Source organism: Aythya marila (genome assembly GCF_965140915.1).
Source record: "Aythya marila genome assembly, chromosome: 31".
Classification (NCBI taxonomy): domain Eukaryota; kingdom Metazoa; phylum Chordata; class Aves; order Anseriformes; family Anatidae; genus Aythya; species Aythya marila.
Genome location: NC_139072.1, coordinates 816,393 through 832,489, shown reverse-complemented (window position 1 = coordinate 832,489; position 16,097 = coordinate 816,393). Strand labels below are relative to the sequence as shown.

Below are 16,097 nucleotides of genomic sequence, written 5' to 3'. Positions count from 1 at the left end.
GGGGGGGGCTCGGTGGCTCCGCCCCCACCCCCATACCCCCCCCGCCCCTATAGAAGCAGCTGCATTGGTGAGTCACCGGCGAGCGGGCACGGCCCCCCCCGAGCCCCCCCACGTGCACACCGGCACGTATAGGGGTGCAGAGCCCCCCCCCCCGTGGGCACAGGGGCACCTATAGGCACCTATAGGCACCTATAGGCACCTAGGGACCCCCCCCTTTGTACACACAGGCACCTATAGGCACCCAGAGACCCCCCCCCGTGGGCACACGGGCACCTATAGGCACCTATAGGCACCTAGGGACCCCCCCCTTGTACACACAGGCACCTATAGGCACCTAGAGACACCCCCCCCCGTGGGCACAGGGGCACCTATAGGCACCTACAGGCACCTATAGGCACCCAGGGACCCCCCCACCCCATGGCTACAGGGGTACCTATAGGTACCCAAAGACCCCCCCCCGTGGGCACACGGGTACCTATAGGCACCCAGGGAACCCCCTTGGGCACATGGGCATCTATAGGTACCTATAGGCGCACAGGAATCCCCCCCCCCCCGCGTACACACCGGTACGTATAGGCACCTATCCAGCCACCCCCATACACACAACCCCTATATGGACAAAAAAAACCCTATTACACACCCCTATATACACATCCCCTATATACACACATCCCCTATATACAACCTCCCTATATACTCCCCCTATATATATCCCATACACCCTCCCCCATATATGTACCCGCCTCTATACACAGGCACCCCTATATACGCCCCCCTATACACATCCCCTCCATATACACACCCTCCTCTATATACAGAGAACTCCCCCCCACCCTCTATACCCCCTCACGCCCTATACGCCCCCCTCACCCCTATAGGGGCACCTATGGACGTGGCGTGAGTGCCGTGTCCTTGCAGGAGGTGAGCGTGCCCTTGTGCGAGCCCGGCGTCTATAGGGGCGTCTATAGGGGTGTATAGGGGGTGGGTGTGTATAGGGGGTGGCTGTCTATAGGGGATGGGTGTCTATAGGTTGTGGGTGTCTATAGGGGGTGGGTATCTATAGGGGGTGGGTGCCTATGGGGTTGTCTATAGGGGTGTGGGCATCTATAGGGGTGTAGGTTTGTGTATAGGGGCGTGGCTGTATGTATAGGGGCGGGGGGACGTATAGGGTGGTTGTATGTGGTGTTTTTGTATAGGGGATTGGGTGTGTATAGGGGGTGTGCGTATAGGGGCATGCATATAGGGCCGTATATAGGGGTCTGTATATAGGGCTGCGTGTAGGGGGTGTATATATAGGGCCGTGCATATGTAGGGCCATATATATAGGGCCATGTTAGGGGTATTTATATAGGGCCGTGTGTAGGGCTATTTACATAGGGCCGTGTGTTTAGGGCCGTGTATATATAGGGCCACGTGTAGGGTATTTATATAGGGCCGTGTATAGGGGTCTGTATATAGGGCCATGTGTAGGGGTATTTATATAGGGCCGCGTATAGGGGTCTTTATATAGGGCCGTGCGTAGGGCTATTTATATAGGGCCGTGTGTATATAGGGCCGTCCGTAGGGCTGTTTATATAGGGCCGGGTACATATAGGGCCGTGTGCAGGGCTGTTTATATAGGGCCGCGTGTATAGGGCCGTGTGTAGGTCCCTCCGTTCCTCCCCCTCCCTCTCCCGCCCCCCCCGCCCCATTCATCCCGCGCCCATTCATGCCGCCGCCGTTCCCGGGGGGGGGGGGGGGAAGCTGCGCATGCGCACCGCGCGCCCCCCCCTTCCCAGCCCCGGCCGGATTTTATGAATGGGCTCTGACGTCAATGGAGGTCACGTGGGGCCGGGCGCGGGTATAAAGGCGGCGGCGCCGCTGTCCGCGGTCCTGAACGGGAGGAGCCGGCACCGGGACCGGGATCGGGACCGGGCACCGGGACCGGGCACCGGGATCCGACACCGGGACCGGGACCGGGATCCGCAACCGGGCACCGGGACCGGGAACAGCCACCGGGACCGGGCACCGGGACCCGCGACTGGGAACCGGGAGCGGGCACCGGGATCCGCAACCGGGATCAACCACCGGGAACCGGGACCGGACACCGGGACCGGGCTCTGCAACCGGGACCGGGATCCGCAACCGGGCACCGGGACCGGCATCCACTACTGGGCACCGGCACCGGGCACCGGGATCCGCCACCGGGCACCGGGCACCGGGACCTGGATCCGCCCCTGGGCACCGGGCACCGGGACCGGGACCCGCCACCGGCACCGGGATCCTCAACCGGGACCGGGATCCGCCCCTGAGACCGGGCACCGGCATCGACCCCCGGGACCCACCCCCGGGCACCCCCGGGAGCCGCCGCCCCCGGCCCGGGGAGGGAGCGGGGGGCGCCCCGGGACCGTAGCGACCCCCCTGGGAACCGGTAAATGCCCCCCCCATGGGGTTAAAACGGGGAGGGGGCGGCTGCGGGTGTCCCCCCCCTCCACCCACCAGCCCTAACCGGGGGTGGGCGGCGTGTCCCGGCCCTGCGGCACGCGTGGGCTGCGTGTGACGTGTGCGTGGGTGTGATGTGTGTGGATGCGTGTGCACTGCGTGTGGATGCATGTATCGGCTGTACATGCGTGTGCGCTGCGTGTGGATGCATGTATTGCATGTGCGTGTATGTGCAGTGCGTGTACATGTATGTGCAGTGCAGTTACAGGTGTGTGTGGTGCGTGTATATGCATGTTTTGCATGTACATGTATGTGCTGTGCGTGTACATGCATGTACATTCATGTCTATGCGTGTACATTGCAGTTACATGTATGTGCAGTGCATGTAGAGGCATGCAGTACATGGAAATGCATGTGCTGTGTGTGTATATGCATGTACATGCATGTACATGTATGTGTAGTGCGTGTACATGTATGTGCTGGGTGTGTAAATGGATGTGCTGGGTGCGTACATGCATGTAGTGTGTGTAAATGCATGTGCTGTGTGTGTACATGTGTGTGCAGGGTGTGCGTATGCATGGATATTGCGTGTACATGGATGTGCCTTGAGTGTACATGCATGAAGAGCATGTCCATGTATGTGCTGTGTGTGTTTATGGACGTGCAGTGTGTGTACATGTATGTCCTGTGCGTGTGTAAGCATGTGCTGTGCATCGTGTGTGCATTGCACGCGTGTGCTGTGCGTTATACGTGGCGTGCTGTAGTCATGTATGTGCCGTGCGTGTCCATATATGTGCCGTGCGTGTCCATATATGTGCTGTGTGTCCATGTATGTGCCGTGCGTGTCCATGTATGTGCTGTACACGCATGTCCTGTACACGTTGTATGTGCTTGCGTGTTGTGAGTGCTGCATTGTATGTGCTGCGTGCATCGTGTGTGCATTGCATGTACATTGCATGTGATTGCATGTGCTGTGTGCACTGTATGTACATTGTATGTGCTGTGTGCATTGTATGCACATTGCATGTGCATTGTATGTAGAATGCATGTACATTGTATGTACATTGCATGTGCTGCTGTACGTGTAGCATGTTGTACGTGCTGAGCATTGTGCGTGCTGCGTGTGCTGCGTGTGAGACGCGGGGGAGAGTCCTGGCACGGGGGGGTGGGGGGGGCACCCATGGGTGCCAGCACGTGTGGGGGGAGCACGGGGACCCTGCTGGGTACCTTTGAGGGGGGGGGGAATTCGGGGGGGGGGGAGATTTGGGGGAGGCAACTTGGGGGGGGGAGAATTTGGGGGGAAACACCTTGGGGACACTTGGGGTACCCCAATGGGGGGGGGGGGTCCTGGCACTTGGGGATCCAATGGGGGGGTCGGGGGGGAGTTTTTTTTGGGGGGGGCACTTTGGGGACATGGGGGACACTTTGGATAACCCATTGTGGGGGGGTCCATAATACATGGGGGGGGGTCCATAAAACGTGGGGGAGGGCACATTTGGGGGGGGGAGGTGTCCTGTGACCCCTGGCCCCAGCACAGGAAGGGAGGAGGGGGATGAAGGGAAGGGGGGGGAGGAATTAAGGGAGCGGGGCGGGGGTCCCGTGCCCCCTGACCCCCCCCCTCTATTTTTTTGCCCCCCCCAGGCACCATGCCCCCCCCCGCCCGCCCCTTGCGCAGCGCCGCCCTCCTCCTCTCCATCACCCTCCTGGCCCAAAGCCGCCCCCACCCCTCCCCTCGCCTCCCCGGCCCCTTTTTCCCCCCTCCCCAAATCCCTTCCTCCTCCTCCTCCTCTTCCTCTTCCTCGCCGCCTGACGAAGTCCTGAAGGAGCTGGAGGAGCTGGGGAGGCTGCGAGCGGAGGCCAAGCGGGACCGGGAGCGAGGAGGAGGAGGAGGAGGAGGAGGAGGAGGAGGAGGCCGAAGCTGGGCCAGCGCCCGGCAGCTGCGGCAGCAGCAGAGCCTGGAGCAGCGGCTGCTGGAGCGGCGCTACCAGGAGCTGGCCGAGAGCCGGCGCCAGGCCCAGGCCGCCCGCAAAGCCGCCGCCGAAGAGGAGCGCTTGGCCGACCTGGCCTCCGACCTCCTGCTCCGCTACCTCCTCCACGGGCCCGCCGCGGCCGCCCAGGACAAGAGGTCGGAGGAGGAAGAGGAGGAGGAGGAGGAGGAGGAAGAAGAGGAGGGAGAAAGGGGGGAGGTGGGAGAGGTCGGGGGAGAAGCGGGGAGGGGAGCGGGGAGGGCGAGCGCCGTGGGTAAGGCGATGCCGATGGGCAAGGCGGTCCCCGTGGGGAAGATGACCCCGATGGGTAAAGGGTTCGCCATGGGGAAGAAGATCCCGATGGGTGAAGAGGTCCCCGTGGGCAAGATGATCCCCATGGGGAAGAAGATCGCGATGGGCGGGGAGATCCCCATGGGCAAGATGATCCCCATGGGCAAAGAGATCCCCATGGGCAAGGAGATCCCCATGGGCAAGGAGATCCCCGTAGGCAACGGGTTCCTCATGGACAATGAGATCCCCATGGACAATGAGATCCCGATGGACAATGAGATCCCCATGGCCAACGAGGTCCCCATGGCCAACGAGGTGCTCATGAACAACGAGATCCCCATGACCAATGAGATCCCCATGGCCAACGAAGTTCCCCTGGCCAACGAGATCCCCATGAACAACGAAATCCCAATGGCCAACGAGATCCCCATGGCCAACGAGGTCTTCATGGGCAAGAAGATCCCGGTGGGCAACAGGATCTTCATGGGCAAGAAGATCCCAATGGCCAACGACGTCGCCATGGCCAACGAGATCTCCGTGCGCGGCGACATCTCCGTGCGCGGCGACGTCCCCGGGCGCGGCCGGACGCCGACGCGCGGCGGTGTCCCCATGCGTGGTGACACCTCCGTGCGTGGCGGGATGCCGATGCGCGGCGACATCATCTCCATGCGTGACGACATCCCCAACCGCGGCGACGACGTCAACCGCGACGATGTCCGCAACCGCGACGACGTCTTCGGCCGCGATGACGTCCGCAACCGCGACGGCGTCAACCACGATGGCGTCCCCTTCCACGCCAACGTCCCCAACCGTGCCAACGTACTCAACCGCGATGACATCGCCAACCGTGCCAACGTCCCCAACCGCGCCGCCGTCTTCAACCGCGCCAACGCGCCCAACCGCGAAGACGCCCCCAACCGCGCCGCCGTCCCCCCGCTGGCCCAGGAGCTGGCGGAGGCGGTGCGGCCGGGGGGTGAAGACGAAGATGAGGATGATGATGATGAGGAGGAGGATGATGAGGAGGCGGCGCCGGACGCGCCGTTGGACCCGGGCACCATCGACCAACTGATCGAGCTCTCCAGTCGCCTCCACCTGCCGGCCGACGACGTGGTCGACATCATCCGCGACGTGGAGCAGAAGCGCAAGGAGGAGGCGGCGGCGGCCATGGCGGTGGCGGGGGGGGCGCTGGGCTTGGCCCCCCCCGACGACGACGTCGCCGATGACGTCGCCGATGACGTCACCGATGACGGCGTCCCCCCCAAAAGCCGGCCCCGCGGCGGGGGCGGTGGCGGGGGCGCGCCCACGTTGTTCCGGCCCCCGCGGTTGAGGAGTTATCGGCGGGGGGGGGGCTCAAGGGGGTAGGCGCCCCCCCTCCATAATGGTTGCCCCCCCCCCCCTCCACCCATTAAGGGTACCCCCAAACGTGTGACCCCCACCCCAAAATACCCCCAAGGTGCTCCATGAGCCCCCCCCCCTCCCAGTTCCCCCAGTCCCGGAGCTCCCGTCCCAGTCCAAGACCCCCCCTCATTTCCCAGTATCCCCAGTCCTTGATGCCCCCCCCTTTTCCCCAGCCCCCCCTCCCATTTCTCCCAGTTTCCCCAGTTCCCGTATCCCCCCTCCAGCTCCCAGCTACCCCCAGTTCCCCCTCCCAGTTCTCCCAGTACCCCCCCCAGTGTAAATAGCCCCCCCCACAACTTTTGCTAACGAATAAAAGCGACTATTTTAGTACGAGTTACCCTCATTATTGGGGCCCCCCCACTAATTACCCCGGCTAATTACCCCCCCGTCGGGTGCTAACTGTCCCCCCCCCTCCCGGACTCATTACCCCCTGGTGCTAATTACCCCCCCTCCGTGCTAACTGCCCCCTTCCCAACCTCGTGTCCCCCCCTCATGCTAATTACCCCCCCCCTTTGCTAATTGACTGCCTTGTTCTAATTGCCCCCCCGTGTTAATTACCCCCTTGCCATGCTAATTACCCCCATGCTAATTGCCCCCAGTGCTAATTACCCCCATCCCAAGCTAATTACCCTCATGCTAATTACCCATCCCATGCTAATTACCCCCCTCCCATTCTATTTACCCCCCCTCCCATCCCAATTACCCCCCCCCCGTGCTAATTACCCCCTCTCCCACGTTAATTACCCCCCCCATCATGCCAATTACCCCCCAACCATTCTAACTGCCCCCTCCCGGTGCTATTTACCCCCCCTCCATGCTAATTACCCCCCCCCCTCACTAATTACCCCACACACCGCATCTCCGCACGTTTTTTATTCCGGGGGGGGTCCCCCCAACGCCCCTCCCCCCCCCTCCATTTCGGGGGGGTCCCGTGAGAGGGGAGGGGGCTGGGGGGGGCTCCCCGCCCCCCACGCGTGGGGGAGGGGCTGTATTTACAGCGGGGGGGGGGGGCGCCCACCCCCCCTTCCCGGCTCGGTTTGGGGGTCCTGGGGGGGGCCCCCCCTGGGGGGCAGGGGGGGGGCTACGCCAGCCCCATCTCCTCCAGGACGCTGCGGGGGGACTCGTCCTCCTGGGGGGGGGGCACAAAAAAGGGGGGGGGGTCAGAAAACGGGGGGGGGTCCCGTGCCCCTTTTGGGGTTGTTATGGGGTCCCAGCACCCTGGGGGGGTCCCTATGGGGTCCCAGAATCCCATGGGGGTCCCGTACCCATTTTTGGGGTCCCTATGGCTCCCTGTGGGTCCCATCACCCCATGGGGGTCCCGTGCCCCTTTTGGGGTCCCACCACCCCGCAGAGATCCCATAACCCTTTTGGGGTCCCCACAGCTCCCACCACCCCATAGGGATCCCATACCCATTTTTGGGGTCCCAGTGGCTCCTTATAGATCCCAACACCCTATAGGGATCCCGAACCCATATTTGGGGTCCCTACAGATCCCATCACCCTTTAAGTATCCCATACCCATTTTTGGGGTCCCATCTCCCTGTAGGGATCCTATACCCATTTTTGGGGTCACATCACCCTATAGGGATCCCATAACCCTTTTGGGGTCCCTATGGGTCCAATCACCCCATGGAGATCCCATAACCCTTTTGGGGTCCCCACAACTCCCATCACCCCATGGGGATGCCATACATATTTTTGGGGTCCCTATGGATTCCATCACTCTATAGGGATCCTGTACCAATTTTGGGGGTCCCATCACCCTATAGGGATCCCATACTCATTTTTGGGGTCCCTTTGGGTCCAATCACCCCATGCAGATCCCATAACCCTTTTGGGGTCCCTACAGCTCCCATCACCCCATGGAGATCCTGTACCCATTTCTGGGGTCCCTATGGATCCCACCACCCTATGAGGATCCTATAACCCTTTTGGGGTCTCTACAGCTCCCATCCACCCTATAGGGATCCCATAACCCTTTTGGGGTCTCTACGGCTCTCATCACCCTATAGTGATCCCATAACCCTTTTGGAGCTTCCTACGAGTCCCATCAGCTTGGGGGAACCCGTGCCAGTTCGGGGGTTTCCCCTCGTCCCTTTTAGGGTCCCGGGGGGGGGATTTGGGGTCAGGGGGCACCTCCTGCAGCAGGTCGGCCTGCTCGATGGCTTTGAGGACGCTCTTCTTGGAGGTGTCATTGGGGTCTCAATGGGGTCCCAGCACCCCATAGGGACATCATGGGGTTCCCCACAGCCCCCAGCACCCCATGGGGGTCCTGTGCCCCTTTTGGGGTCCTTCTGGGGTCCCAGCACCCCATGGAGATCCCATACCCATTTTTGGAGTCCCATCACCCCATAGGGATCCTACAACCCTTTTGGGGTTCCCTATGGGTCCAATCACCCCATGGAGATCCCATAACCCTTTTGGGGTCCCTACAGCTCCCATCCACCCTATAGGGATCCCATAACCCTTTTGGGGTCTCTACGGCTCTCATCACCCTATAGTGATCCCATAACCCTTTTGGAGCTTCCTACGAGTCCCATCAGCTTGGGGGGCCCCGTGCCGGTTTGGGGGTTTCCCCTCGTCCCTTTTAGGGTCCCGGGGGGGGGATTTGGGGTCGGGGGGCACCTCCTGCAGCAGGTCGGCCTGCTCGATGGCCTTGAGGACGCTCTTCTTGGAGGTGTCATTGGGGTCTCGACGGGGTCTCAATGGGGTCCCAGCACCCCATAGGGACATCATGGGGCTCCCCACAGCCCCCAGCACCCCATGGGGGTCCCGTGCCCCTTTTGGGGTCCTTCTGGGGTCCCAGCACTCCATGGAGATCCCATAACCCTTTTGGGGTCCCTACAGCTCCCATCACCCTATAGGGATCCCATACTCATTTTTGGGGTCCCTATGGATCCCACCACCCCACGGAGATCCCATAGCCCTTTTGGGGTCCCCACAGATCCCATCACCCTATAGGCATCCCATACCCATTTTTGGGGTCCCTATGGGTCCCATCACCCTATAGGGATCCCATACCCATTTCTGGGGTCCCTACAGATCCCAGCACCCTATAGGGATCCCATAACCCTTTTGGGGTCCATACAGATCCCACCACCCTATAAGGATCCTATAACCCTTTTTGGGTTCCCTACGGGTCCCATCAGCCCCGTGCCGGTTCGGGGGTGTCCCTGTGTCCCTTTTAGGGTCCCGGGAGGGGGATTTGGGGTCGGGGGGCACCTCCTGCAGCAGGTCGGCCTGCTCGATGGCCTTGAGGACGCTCTTCTTGGAGGTGTCCTGCACCTCGCCGCCCATGACGAACTCGTCCAGGATGAAGTAGGCCTTCTCGAAGTTGAAGATGATGTCCAGCTCGCACACCTGGGGGGGGCACGGATGTCACCGGGGGGGTGGGGGCACCCCAAAACCCCGCTACGGGGGATGGGAGATAATAAAAGGGGAGTTTGGGGGGGTAGGGAGCACGGAAATGGGGTTTGGGGGCAGAAAAATGGGGTTAGGGGGACTCCTGAGGGCACTAAAATGGGGCTGGGGGGGGGCTGAGAGGCAAAAATGGGGGTGGGGGGGCACAGAAATGGGGTTGGGGGCACAGAAATGGGATTGGGGGGACTCCTGAGGTCCCTAAAATGGGGTTGGGGGGGGGCTGAGACTCAAAAATGGGGCTGGGGGCACAGAAATGGGGTTGGGGGGCACAGAAATGGGGTTGGGGGGCACAGAAATGGGGTTGGGGTTCTCCTGAGGTCCCTAAAATGGGACTGGGAGGGGGACTGAGAGCCAAAAATGGGGGTTGGGGGCACAAAAATGGGGTTGGGGGACACAAAAATGGGGTTGGGGGGACTCCTGAGGGCACTAAAATGGGGTTGGGGGGGGCTGAGAGGCAAAAATGGGGGTGGGGGGCACAAAAATGGGGTTGGGGGCACAGAAATGGGGTTGGGGGCACAGAAATGGGGTTGGGGTTCTCCTGAGGTCCCTAAAATGGGGTTGGGGGGGGGGGCTGAGACCCAAAAAAGGGGTTTGGGGGCACAGAAATGGGTCTGGGGTCACAAAAATGGGGTTGGGGGGACTCCTGAGGGCACTAAAATGGGGCTGGGGGGGGGCTGAGAGGCAAAAATGGGGGGTGGGGGGCACAGAAATGGGGTTGGGGGGCACAGAAATGGGGTTGGGGGCACAGAAATGGGGTTGGGGTTCTCCTGAGGTCCCTAAAATGGGACTGGGAGGGGGGCTGATAGCCAAAAATGGGGTTTGGGGGCACAAAAATGGGGTTGGGGTTCTCCAGAGGACCCTAAAATGGGGCTGGGGGGGGGCTGAGAGCCAAAAATGGGGGTTGGGGGCACAAAAATGGGGTTGGGGGCACAAAAATGGGGTTGGGGGCACAAAAATGGGGTTGGGGGGCACAGAAATGGGGTTGGGGGGCACAGAAATGGGGTTGGGGTTCTCCTGAGGTCCCTAAAAAGGGGCTGGGGGTTTCTGAGACCCCAAACGAGGTCTGTGGGGTTCCTGAGCCCCTAGATGGGTTTTTGGGGTTTCTGAGCTCCCCAAATGGCTCTGGGGGGTTTCTGAACCCCCTAAATGGATCTGGGGGGGGTCTCAGCCCCCCAAATGGCTTTGTAGGGTCCTCGACTCCCCCAGATGGGTCTGTGGGGTCCCTAAACCCCCCCCAAAATGAGTCTATGAGGTCCCTGAGCTCCCCTGATTTGGGTTTGGGGGTTCCTGAGCCCCCAAACCAGGTCTGTGGGGTTTCTGAGCCCCCCCGAATTGGGTCTGGGGGTTTCCTGGAGCCCCCTAAAATGGATCTGTGGGGTTCCCTTGATCCCAAAAAGGGTCTTTGGGGTTTCTGAGCCTCCCGGATGGCTTTGTGGGGTTTCTGAGCCCCCCAGATGGCTCTGTAGGGTCCCTGAACCCCCCTAAAATGGGTCTATGGGCTCCCTGAGCCCCCCCTGAAATGGGTCTGGTGGATTCCTGGAACACCCTAAAACAGATTTGTGGGGTTCCCTTGATCCCAAAAAGGATCTGTGGGGTTTCTGAGCCCCCTAACGGATCTGTGGGGTTCCCTTGATCCCAAAAAGGATCTGTGAGGTTCCTGAGCCCCCTAATGGCTTTGTGGGGTTTCTGAGCCCCCTAATGGCTTTGTGGGGTTTCTGAGCCCCCCAAACGGACCCGTGGGGGGGTTTCGGAGCCCCCCGAAGGGCTGTGTGGGGTTTTTTGGGGGACTCACGCTGCCGAAGTACTTGTCGAGGAGCTCGACGTAGCGGTGGATGAGCTCCAGCGTGATCAGCTCGTTGTCCTGCCCCTCGATGGCGCAGCAGAAGTACAGGCTGGCGTACCTGGGGGAGGGGAATGGGGATATAGGGGAAACATAGGGGATATGGGGGATATAGGGGAAATGGGGATAGAGGGGGGTATAGGGGAAATGGGGGATATAGGGGAAATGGGGATAGAGGGGGGTATAGGGGAAATAGGGGGGGTATAGGGGAAATAGGGATATAGGGGGATAGAGGGGAAATGGGGGATATAGGGGAATATAGGGGAAATGGGGGATATAGGGGAATAGAGGGGAAATGGGGGAAATAGGGGGATATAGGGGAAATGGGGAGGGTGTGGGGGGATATAGGGGAAATGGGGGGTATAGGGGAAATGGGGGATATAGGGGAAATGTGGGGGGTAGGGGCATATAGGGGAAATGGGGGGACATGGAGGGATATAGAGGAAATAGGGGATATAGGGGAATGGGGGGATATTGGGGAATTGGGTGGTATGGAGGGATATAGGGGAAATGGGGGGTATAGGGGAATTGGGGGGGTATGGGGTTATAGGGGAAATGGGGGGGGTATGGGGGAAATGGGGGTGTGTGGGGGAGATGGGGGAAATGGGGGGAGATGGGGGAAATGGGGGGGTGTGGGGGGAATGAGGGAAATGGGGGAAATAGGGTTGGAGGGGAATTTGGGGGCAAATGGGGCTGGGGGGGAAATGGGGCTGGGGGCACTCTGGCAGGGCGATGGGGCCAAGCCAATGGGGCCGGGGGCAATGGGGCACAGCCAATGGGGCCAGATGTAATGGGGCCAGAAGCTATGGGGCCCAATCAATGGGGCCCAACCAATGGAGCCAGAGGCTACGGGGTCAAGCCAATGGGGCCGGAGGCTATGGGGCCAAACTAATGGGATCGGAGGTGATGGGGTCAAGCCAATGGGATTGGAGGTGATGGGGCCAAGCCAATGGGGTCAGAGGCTATGGGGCCAAGCCAATGGGGCCGGAGACTATGGGCACAAACCAATGGGGCTGGATGCAGTGGGGCCAAGCCAATGGGGTCGGAGGCTATGGGACCAAGTCAATGGGGCCAAGGCAAGGAGATTGGAGGCTATGGGGCCAAGCCAATGAGGTTGGAGGCTATGGGGCCAAACTAATGGGAGCGGAGGTGATGGGGTCAAGACAATGGGATTGGAGGTGATGGGGCCAAGCCAATGGGGTCGGAGGTTATGGGGCCAAGCCAATGAGGCTGAACGCAGTGGGGCCAAGCCAATGGGGTCAGATGCAATGGGGCCAAGACAATGGAGCCGGAGGCTATAGGGCCAAGTCAGTGGGGCCAAGCCAATGGGGTCGGATGCAATGGGGCTGAGCCAATGAGGTTGGAGGTCATGGGGCCAAGCCAATGGGGCTGGAGGCTATAGGGCCAAACTAATGGGATTGGAGATTATGGGGTCAAGCCAATGGGATTGGAGGTGATGGGGCCAAGCCAGTGGGGTCAGAGGCTATGGGGCCAAGTCAATGGGGCCAAGCCAATGGGGTCGGAGGTGATGGGGCCAAGCCAATGGGGTCAAAGGCTATGGGGCCAAGCCAATGGGGCCGGAGGCTATGGGGCCAAGCCAATGGGGCCGGAGGCTATGGGGGCCAAGTCAATGGGGCCGGAGGCTATGGGGCCAGAGGCTATGGGGCCAAGCCAATGGGGCCAAGCCAATAGGGTCGGAGGCTATGGAACCAAACCAACAGGACTGGCGGCTCTGGGGCCGGACGCAACGGATCCAAACCAACGGGGCCGGACGCAACGGGGCCAAACCTTGGGGCACCGCCACCCTCACCCCCCCACCCACCCCCCCCAGACTCCGTCGCCTCCCCGGGCGCCCCCCGCGCGCCCCCCCACCTCTTGTAGACCACCTTGAGGTCGCGCCACTCGAGGAAGCTGCACATCTTGGGCTTGCGGGCCAGCACCAGCTGCATCAGCTCACGCACCAGCTTCCGCTTGTCGCGCTCGGCCGTGGCCAGGAACCACTTCTGCAGGCGCAGCTTGCCCTGCCGGCTGAACAGCAGCATGAAGCGCATCTGCGGGAGGCAGGGGGGTTAGCGGGGAGGGGTACGGGGGGGGTTATGGGGTGGGGGGAGGGGGTAGGGGGGGGATAGGGGGCTGGGGTGGGGGGAAAAGGGGGGAAATGGGGGGATATGGGGCTGGGGTGGGGGGATGTGGGGCTGGGGTGGGGGGAAAAGGGGGGATTTGGGGGGAAATGGGGGGATTTGGGGGGATTTGGGGCTGGGGTGGGGGGAAAGGGGGGGATTTGGGGGGGATATGGGGAGCTACGGGGAGGTATGGGGCTGGAATGGGGGGATTTGGGGAGGATATAGGGTGGGGGGTGGGGGTAGGGGGGGGATAGGGGGCTGGGGTGGGGGGATTTGGGGGGATTTGGGGGGGATTTGGGGCTGGGGTGGGGGGATATGGGGGGATTTGGGGGGAAATGGGGGGATTTGGGGGGATATGGGGCTGGGGTGGGGGGATGTGGGGGGATTTGGGGGGGATTTGGGGCTGGGATGGGGGGATTTGGGGAGATATGGGGCTGGGCTGGGGGGTTATGGGGGGATTTGGGGTGTGGGACGGGGGTTCTGGGGTTTACGGGGGAGTTTTGGGGCTTTTTGTGGCATTTTGTGGCATTTTGGGGGGTTTAGGGGCATTTTGGGGGATTTAGGGGCATTTTGGGGGGTTTTGGGGCTGTGGGGCGGGGGCGGGGCCGTGCCCCCTCTCCACGTGACCCCCTCTCCACGTGACCTCCCCCTTCCCACGTGACCTCCCCCTTCCCACGTGATCTCCCCACCCTCCCCCGCCCGATGCCCCGGGCCCGCCCCTCCCCCCCCCCTCCCGCCGCCTCAGGCCCCGGCCCCGGGGCCGCTCACCATGGCGCCGCTTCCGGTCCCCCCCCCGCTCGGTTCCGCTTCCGGTCCCTCCTCCCGCTTCCGGTTCCGGTGGGCTCGGCAGCCGCCGCCGCCGCTGCCGTTCGCCGCCGCCGCCGCCGCCGCGCCGGGCCCGGCCTCACCGCGCATGCGCCGCTTCCGGGAGGGGCGGGGCCCGCTGCCATGGCAACGGGGCGGGGCCGGGAGAGGGGCGGAGCCGTTGCCCCGGCAACGGGCCCGCAGGGGGGCGGGGCTAAGGCTCCGTAGCAACGGTTGCTAAGGGGCGAGGCTTGTTGCCACGGCAGCGCCCGCGCTGTCGCCATGGCAACGGAACAGAGGCCGGGGCGGGCCTGGGCCCGCATCTATGGGGCCGAGACCCCCCCAGACCCCCAGATATGGGGCACAACCCCCCCCAGACCCAAATCTATGGGGTTGTGACCCCCCCAGACCCACAGATACTGGGCACAACCCCCCCCAAACCCATATCTATGGGGCCGAGACCCCTCAGACCCACGTCCATGGGGCCTAGACCCCCACCCATGGGGCACAAACCCCTCCCAGACCCACGTCTATGGGTTTGAGACCCCCCCAGACCCAAATATATGGGGTCGAGACCCCCCAGACCCACACCTATGGAGCACAAACCCCTCCCAGACCGAAATTTATGGGGCCAAAACCCCCCAGACCCAAATCTATGGGGTTGAGACCCCCCAGACCCACGTCCATGGGGCCTAGACCCATATCCATGGGGCACAAACCCCTCCCAGACCCACGTCTATGGGTTTGAGACCCCCCCAGACCCAAATACATGGGGTTGAGACCCCCCAGACCCACATCTACGAGGCACAAACCCCTCCCAGACTCAAATTTATGGGGCCAAAACCCCCCAGACCCAAATACATGGGGTTGAGACCCCCCAGACCTACACCTATGGGGCACAAACCCCTCCCAGACCCAAATTTATGGGGCCAAAACCCCCTAGACCCAAATCTATGGGCCCGAGACCCCTCAGACCCACGTCCATGGGGCCTAGGCCCATATCCATGGGGCACAAACCCCTCCCAGCCCCACATCTATGGGGTTGAGACCCAAATCTATCAGGCCGAGACTCCCTGAAACCCAAATTTCTGCAAATTGGGGTGTTTGGAGCCCGGCTTCCTCCCCGTTAGGTTCTGGCCTCTGCCATCCCGTGGTCGCTGCAGCCGAGGTCTCCAACTCATCCTTCCTCTCCCCATTGGCTCCTCCGCCACCCGTGCGGTGGAGAAAGATCTCAAGATGCTGATCGTGGTCATTGACGCCCTGAAGGAGCCTTCCGCACACTTTGTGCCTCGTCGTTTGGTCTTCCCAGAAGGTTTTGGGGTGGTAGAAGTCCTCCAGGAGAACCAGGGAGACCAAGAGGCTGCTTGGAGCTGTGTGAAGAAGGCTTCATCTCCTCCTCTTCCTCACCCGGTGGCCGTGGAGGACTCAACTGCAGCTGGAAGGGACCTGGAAAGACCCAATAATTGATCCAGGAAGACCTGGCCATGGTTGAAAATGGTCTGAGAAGACCCAACAGTGGTTGGAATCGATCTTGGAGGACCCGATGATGGTTGGAATTGGTCTTGGATGACCCAACCATGGTTGGAATCGATCTTGGGGGTCCCGGTGATGGTTGGAAATGATCTTGGAGGACTCAGTTGTGGTTGGAACCGACCTTGGAAGAACCTGACATGGTTAAAAATGGTCTGAGAAGACCCAGTGATGGCTGGAAATGATCCTGGGGGACCCAATGATCATTGGAAATGAACTTGGAGGACCCAACAGTCATTGGAACTGACCTGGGAAGACCTAGCCATGGTTGAAAATGGTCTGAGAAGACCCAAGGGTGGTTGG

At 61.6% G+C, this 16,097-nt stretch overlaps 2 protein-coding genes across 2 annotated transcripts; one reads left to right on the top strand and one right to left on the bottom strand.

Annotated features, from left to right (window-relative positions):
• Nucleotides 1-1,797: 1,797 nt before the first annotated feature.
• LOC309888962 (uncharacterized protein) lies at nt 1,798-6,122 on the top strand (the record flags this gene model as incomplete). Its single annotated transcript, XM_082781621.1, has 4 exons — nt 1,798-2,410; nt 4,063-4,134; nt 4,237-4,546; nt 4,655-6,122. 4 exons carry the CDS (start codon nt 1,798-1,800, stop codon nt 6,039-6,041), a joined length of 2,382 nt encoding a protein of 793 aa, XP_082637747.1. The 3' UTR covers nt 6,042-6,122.
• An 823-nt stretch (nt 6,123-6,945) lies between these two features.
• Nucleotides 6,946-14,393, bottom strand: LOC309888893 (AP-1 complex subunit sigma-1A). The gene is made up of 5 exons (XM_082781524.1): nt 14,229-14,393; nt 13,210-13,388; nt 11,290-11,398; nt 9,300-9,437; nt 6,946-7,206 (listed from the first exon to the last, which is right to left on the bottom strand). Exons 1-5 carry the CDS (start codon nt 14,373-14,375, stop codon nt 7,159-7,161), a joined length of 621 nt encoding a protein of 206 aa, XP_082637650.1. The 5' UTR covers nt 14,376-14,393; the 3' UTR covers nt 6,946-7,158.
• Between the last annotated feature and the right edge of the window lie 1,704 nt (nt 14,394-16,097).